The sequence below is a fragment of the Pundamilia nyererei genome, unplaced genomic scaffold, assembly GCF_000239375.1.
Source record: "Pundamilia nyererei isolate P.nyererei 1_Seehausen unplaced genomic scaffold, PunNye1.0 scaffold00373, whole genome shotgun sequence".
NCBI classification, from domain to species: Eukaryota; Metazoa; Chordata; class Actinopteri; order Cichliformes; family Cichlidae; genus Pundamilia; species Pundamilia nyererei.
The window spans coordinates 299,191-306,874 of NW_005187774.1; the positions used below are offsets into that span (position 1 = coordinate 299,191).

Consider the following 7,684-nt stretch of genomic DNA (forward strand, 5'->3'; position numbering starts at 1 on the left):
TATATATATTTATATAGATATTTAATTCTTTTTTTGAAAATGGATTGTTAAATTAACTTACATTATAATTTTTTTGGGGGGTAATTTATTGCTTAAAATGGAATTTCAGGTTTTCATTACTTATAATTGCCATATACCAGTTTCATTGCCTAAATCTTGCCAATAAAAGCAAAAGTAACACAATTAATTTTTAAATACAAAAAGACATTTTAGGAAAGTTTGACCTTATTTGATCTCCAGGACAATATTAAATTGTATTGAAGAAATTTTCAAAATGTGATGATGCCAGCATCAGCTCAGTTTCAATTCAGTTGTATTTATATTGCGCCAAATCACTTGCAACATCACTGGTATGTAGTTACACTACGTTCTTCTTTTAGAAGGGTTCAGTTTTTGATTAGCAAAACATTCACCAACGGTTATACTTTATCTCACCAGTTTAATTTCACATAGCAGTAGTTTTGCATATACACTTTCATAACAAGTTTTAAAAACCACTTTTCCAGTTCTCACACCCATCTGCACTTACACAAAGGACATTTTACATCTAAATGTTGGCAAGTATACTCCTAAACTTCATAAACTTCATTCTTATTACTACTGAAATGATAACACTGTGGCCCATTTTGATTGGGGGGTGAGCATGCGCATAATGAGAACCAACATAAGCCCAGAGGCCCCAAGTGGCTGCAACCAACAGCAAAGACCAAGCTGCATTGGACAGCAGCATGCTGAGCAAAAAAGCACATTGGACGTTCTCCACCAGCGCCCAAGGCCCCCCAGCAAGATCCTGTCAGTGATTCTAAGTCCCTTTATTTGGCCCCCAAACCTGACCTGCATGTAGGAAAAAGAACTTTGGAAATCTGTCCTCCAGCATCAGGAAATCTGGGCCTGAACTCTGAGATAGTCTGAAATGTACAAATGACCAAATTCAAACCAAGTGGAAAAATGAGAGAGAACAGTTAGTCTGTGAACACATTGTGCTCTGTGTATGTTTGACATCTAAAATCAGCAGGTTTTCCTCCTGTCTCTGCCCCTCAGGGTTACATCAAACAGTGCCGCAAAAGGACAGACATGTTCACTGAAGAGCAGCTTCGTACCATCTTTGGGAATATCGAAGAGATCTACCGATTCCAAAGGAAGTTCCTCAAAGGTCTCGAGCAGAAGTTCAACAAGGAGCAGCCACATCTGAGTGAGATTGGTTGCTGCTTCCTTGAACATGTAAGCTGAATCAAAAAACAACAAAAAATCTTCAACTGGTTTTCTTAAAACCTTTAGAAAACCAGTTAACCCACACACACACTTCTGCTTTCAGTCCTTCTGAGTTGTCCATTTCATAGTGCTTATATTACACGTACATTTTTTTGCCTGATTAATTGAAAATGCTTTATGATGTTTCATGACAGGTCTGAGAGGTGTTTTCAGTCACATATTAAACACTCTTCCCACACCATTCTCTCACCTCTAGCCCGACTTGTTGTTGTCTGTGTTCAGCAAACAGATTTCCAGATCTATTCAGAGTATTGCAACAACCACCCCAATGCCTGCATCCAACTCTCCAAGTTGATGAAGGTCAACAAGTATGTATTCTTCTTTGAGGCTTGCCGACTGCTTCAGAAGATGATTGACATATCTTTGGATGGTTTTTTGCTGACTCCAGTTCAGAAGATCTGCAAGTACCCGCTGCAGCTGGCAGAACTGCTCAAATATACCAACCCTCAGCACAGGTGACTGTAAGCTCTTTGACAAACTGTCAGAATTTAAGTGCTCCCGAGCTAGCGAGGGTCCAGTTGGCTCCTCTCTATGACATACATTTCGTCAGTAGACGAATCCAAAAATCCATGCAGACAGTCACATGCTTTTCTGTGTCAGGCCACCAACAAAGCTTTTCTCCAAATGAAAGCGCTAAAATAGCTTAATGATGACTTTTTCTCGATTTCAACAGTTGCCCGTGTGCACATGTGAGTATAACAGAATAACAGAATCACAAGTGGTGATATTTCAGAATTTAAGATTTCCTAAAGACTTAACCAGGGCATCACGTGGTCAGATGCAGTTATCTGAAGTTTTAAGTTTACACACTCTTTGGGTTTCATCTTCATTCTTAAGAGTGATGCAGCATTAAATCTTAGTGGGATATTCAGACATACACAGATTGAGGGAAAAAAAGAGCCTCTGCCTTAAACTGAATTTCAAACAATGATTGCCTACAGCGAGAAGGAAAAACTCCCTTTTAACAGGAAGACCTCTTAAATATTCAGACGTGTGGCTGAACCAGGCTCAGGGAGGAACATATAGAGACAAGGGGTCACGGAAACTTCCATAAAAGGAAAACAAGAACAATATATTAGTATGAGATGGATTCTGTGCGGAGAGTTGCATGTCTACCTGCAGGTGTTCCAGTTTCTTTCTAGTCCAATTTCATGCATGTTAGGTTAATGGTCATTCTAAATTGTCCATAGACAAGGCAGATACACAAAAGTGCCCAATAAACAGAATACAACCTGTTTTGTAAGCCTAAAAAAATGTCCATAAAACATAACACAAATCTAATGAGGAAAATGTGAAAGTTAAAAAAGTAAGCTAGCAACTACAGCACAGGAAACTGAGAAGAAGCATTCAGGAACAAGCTAGGGTGAGAGGAACTGAGGCACTGACAAAGAATAAGGGGAATACAGGAATGAGAAATACACAGTAGGGTGATGGGCAGTGAGGAAACACCTGGGAAACACAGCTCAACTAAATCAGAATAATCACAAATCATGGGGGAAGGAAAATTAAACACCAAACAGAAGAGATGACTAACAAAGTAAAACACGAAGTACGAACAACAGACGTCTAACAAACAAACTTGACAACAGGATACAAGGAAAGCAGGAATGGTCACTAAACCAAAACTAAAGAACTTAACTATAACACAAGGAGAATCTAAAACTAAGAATAAGAGCTACAAAGAAAAGAATACTGTGACAAGGACCACAACACTGACCGTGTTTATTTTCTCTTTATTTACGTGGCACACTACTGACAGTTTCTTGTCGTTTGGTTCAGCACCCACGCGTGCAGCTTTCAGCTGCGCTATGACACTCCTCCCCACTCTCAGCTCCGGCTTCACTATATCACGAAGGAAGAGAGAGAGCTCATTAACTAAACTCCACACACCTGTCCCACCTCCCCGGCACTGCCCCTTGAGCTCACTGCACCACCCCTGCCCTGCAGCTGAGCCAGGGACCACACCTCTGCCTGAAATACAAAAGCCATACGTATCAGTAGAATCTCAAATACAGAACATCAAACTCGGGCCAACACCCCAGAGTCCATGACAGTGAATCTTCAAGATGGACTTGTCAGGCAGGAGGAAGAAAGATTGATGTAGTGAAGGAAGACATGCAGAGGATTAGTGTGACAGATGAGGATGTATGAACTGAGATGGAGGTGAACAAACTACTGAGAGGTGGGCAACTCCAGGCCTTGAGGGCCGGTGTCCTGCAGGTTTTAGACGTGTCCTTGATCCAACACAGCTGATTGAAATGGCTAAATCCTCAACATGTTTTGAAGTTCTCCAGAGGCCTGGTGATGAACTCATCATGTGATTCAGGTGTGTTGACCCAGGGTGAGATCTAAAACCTGCAGGACACCGGCCCTCGGGGCCTGGAGTTGCCCACCACTGCCCTAGAGGGAGGAGTGCCCAAAAGAAAGTCTAAAGCACTGCAGCATCAGTATGACTAGAAGAGCACAATATAAATGCAAGTGCATCACCTTAAATGTCCCAAAAATGTGCAAATACATTATTTCATTATAGCTGGTCACTGTATTTTATCAGCATTTATCTAAATCGATTGATTGATTTTTGCCTTTACTGTTCATTCTTTGCACAGTGCAATGAGTGACGAGTAAAGCAAGGGAAGAAAGAGTGTGTGGGAATGACATGCAGGTAATGGGCTGCAGCAGAACCAATCCAAGGCTCTGCAGTTTAGTGCCAGGCTGTTCTGATGACCTATAGCAACACCCTCCAGTAAACCCCCAAAACTCCATCCCCGTAGAGACTGTGTCTGCTCCCATACAAGCAAAATCCAAACCAAAATCGGCAAACAACCATCCATCCATCCATCCATCCGTCCGTCCGTCCATCCATCCATCCATCCGTCCATCCGTCCATCCGTCCATCCATCCATCACTGTTAAAGATGAATTAAAACTCTATTTATCCTTGTCCACTCTAACTGGACAAGTCAAAAAACAGTTTTAGTTGTTATCCATCATCTTCAGTGTGTTTATCTGATGTCTCTGACTTTTTTGTCAGGTTCAGTGCCCAGTCAAATAATTGTTGTAAGTCCATCCATTTATATGTTGAAATGACACTGCATTTAACTTAACTTAAACACATAACTCATAGGCTGGAGAGGATATTGTGCCTTTGGAAGACCTTGATTTGACCTGGAATATCTGTCTTTTGCTTTACATAGCAATACTATAGTTTAGGATCCCTGGGTCTGTTTCATCATATGTTTTGTTTGTTGGACTTTTGAATCAACATTGTATTGTGTTTTGAGAAAAGTATTCTGGATTTATCTGGATTTGTTCGTGCCTTTGATGTTCCCCCTGTGCTTCCTGGGTTATTGTCTATATTTCTAGTTCTTAGTCCTCGTTCATTCTCAGTTCCCTTCTGTGTCGAGGTTGTCTTAGTCTCTCCGTGTCCCTCACTCTCTCTGTGTTGTTTTTCCTGTTTTATTTTGTCAGCCCCTTGTCTCGTGCATGTTATGTTCAGTTTTGCTTCCCCTATCTCGTCTGTTTGCTTCAGCTGTGTTCCCATGTGTCTCCACTTCCCCTGACCACCCTCCTGTGTTTATCTGGTGTCAGTTCCCCTTTGTCCCTTATCAGAGTGTCCTGTTATGTTCTGGTTTCTGTCATTCCAAGTTTAGTTTTTCAATAGTTCCCATTTACACTTGGACTTTTGCCTTTGTTTTGTACCTGTTCCATCGGTTCAATAAAGGGCTCGCTTCTGTTAAAACCTCCCCCTGCCTCTGTGTGCTCATCACACACAATCCAACACTCTGAAGGAAAAGTCTTCTGTAGAGCTGGGACATCTTACTATTTGTCAATGATAGGTTTCTTTTTAACACTTTTTCCAGGCTGACAAAGAGTCAGAGCTCTGCTGAATGGAGTCTTCCTTTAGACTTTAATAGTAAAGACTAGTAATGATGATTATTTTTCTAACAATTAGAGTAAATTTCACACCCTTCCCAAGGATGTACCAGTAAATACAACAGCTTTAATAGCTGCTTATATTGACTTTCTCTAACATGTAAACATGTCTCTTAGAACTCATTCCTACAAGACTGCTCTAAGTCTGATCATTAAGTGATAGCCCAACTTTAAATATGATTAATTTACTTCTAAACTGAGATTTGTTTTTTTAATTTGGCCGCAGGAATCTTAAAAACATTTTGTCTAACCAGATACTGGACTTACCTTGGCCTCTAGCAGCGCTTTGAGGAACCTGTGTCATTTTTTAATCAGGCCATGTCCTTGACTGTACACATAACTACTTTTATGTACTTGTGCAATATCACTAGAACATTCTGTCTCAGAATGATGAAAAGTCAGTTCATGCATTTATTGCTTCTAGTGTTAACTACTGAAAATCCAGTATTATCTCCCTGAAAAGCCTTCAGCTGAAACAGAAGGCTGGAGGGACTAAGAAGATAAACCATATTTCTCCCACATTCTCCCCATGGGCTCTCTGTAAATCCCCCAATTTAACAACCTTCTCCTTACATACAAAATGTTGAATAATCATCTTATCTTAAAGACCTCATAATACCATACTATCATAATTCAGAGTTGGGGGGAATGGGATATCAGTAGCTCACAGTCTGGGTTTAGGAGACAGACACTATTTGTACTTTTAGATTAGGCCTAAAACTTTCCTATTTATAAAGTGTATAGGTATCATCCCTTAGATATGCTGAAATAGGTTTAGGCTGCTGGGGGGTTCCCATGATTCACTGACCATTTCTTCTTCATTCACTCTCTGTGGCTTTATACACAGCGGATTAATTCATTCATTCATGAAAGATTCAGTCAGTCATTAGTAACTATGACTCTGTGTCTCTCTGCTCACTTCTCTAACCCCTCACTCCCAAGCTGGTCACGGCAGATGGCTGGCCCTCCCCTCAGCCTGGTTCCACCTGAGATTTTTCCCACTCAAAGGGAGCTTCTCCTTCCCACTGTTGAAAAATGCTTGCTCATGGGGGCTCATTTGATTGTTGGGATTTTCTTTCTAACATTGTAGGGTCTTTATCACCCTACAGTATAAAAGGCCTTGAGGTGACTTTTGTTGTGAATTGGCACTTTATAAATTCAATTCAATTGAACGGAAATAAAATGGTGCATTTGTTAAAGATATTTTGTGAAGTGAGGCACAGAAGGTTTACAGTTACTTCACTCTAAGGTGACCTCTGATAAATTAGTTGGTTTTTCTGTCTGAAAAGACTAACAGACACGGCATTTTAGTTTGTGCAGTTTGGGGTTTTTTTCTACAGAAAGCCCCATTTTCTGACAGGTTGTCCGAAACCACACTATACTGTAACTGTAACACGACGCCCTGTTCAACAACTCAGTGATTGCTTTAATGGTTGTTTAATAATGGAGTTCTGAGGCATGGCGGATGCATCAGTTGTGCTTCACAGAAAATATAAAGAGTGTGTTATGGAATCACCACAAATACTTACTTTATAATCCAAATGCATGTCACTCTCTAAACTTTAGGGACTACAAAGATGTGGAGGCAGCTTTGAATGCCATGAAGAATGTTGCCAGGCTTATAAATGAGAGAAAACGGCGCCTTGAGAACATCGACAAGATCGCTCAGTGGCAGAGCTCCATTGAGGATTTTGAGGTTTGTAATGAAGCATCTTTTTTCTAACATTTCTCCAACACTTACTATTAACTGCAGCATGTCTGAGAAGCACCTAATAGCTGCATGTGTGCTTTAAACCTTACAGGGTGAAGATGTCCTCAGCAGAAGCTCTGAGCTCATCTTTTCAGGAGAGCTGACCAAGCTATCCCTGCCTCAGGCTAAGAGTCAACAGAGAATGTTTTTCCTTTTTGACCATCAGATGGTGTACTGTAAAAAGGTGCCCTTTTTTTCTACTATGGATGTCATTTTGTGAGGTACTGATAAAAGCATGTGGCAAGAATCACCCTAAGTGCCAGGAGAAAGGGGCATCAGTGTAAATGTACAAAAGAAAAGGTTATCCATGGTTGTGTATCAGGTGTTATTTATATAGCGCCAAAACACAACAACAGTTCCCTCAAGGTGTCTGTGTAAGGTAATACTAATGTGTCAAGCTAATAGGCTTAATTTGTATTCTAAATACAAATACATTTCTATAATTTTCTGATAATAATTCACTTTATTCCACAAGAAGAAGACAGTTTGGTCAGTGGAAGAAGAAAAATGGTGGTATTTATGTACTGAGATGGATCATTAACTGAATTGTCAAGGTTTGTTTGGTGCAGGACTCAATCGCAGGACTCCAAAACTCTAAAACTAGTGAAAAATGAAAAAATTTATTTAAAGGGGCATATATACATTAGAGATGGCACGATACCACTTTTTTATGTCCAATACCGATATCATAAATTTGGATATCTGCCGATACCGATATGAATCCGATATA

General features: G+C 40.3%; 1 protein-coding gene across 2 annotated transcripts in view; it reads left to right on the forward strand.

The window, feature by feature from the left end:
- LOC102193168 (rho guanine nucleotide exchange factor 4-like) overlaps positions 1-7,684 on the forward strand; it is a 133,934-nt gene that overhangs the window by 112,957 nt on the left and 13,293 nt on the right. For both annotated transcript variants that reach the window (XM_013915830.1, XM_013915832.1), the window contains 4 exons: positions 1,042-1,221; positions 1,495-1,727; positions 6,771-6,900; positions 7,007-7,138. In XM_013915830.1, the coding sequence (XP_013771284.1) occupies positions 1,042-1,221; positions 1,495-1,727; positions 6,771-6,900; positions 7,007-7,138 (675 nt within the window). The remainder of the gene's footprint in view (positions 1-1,041; positions 1,222-1,494; positions 1,728-6,770; positions 6,901-7,006; positions 7,139-7,684) is intronic.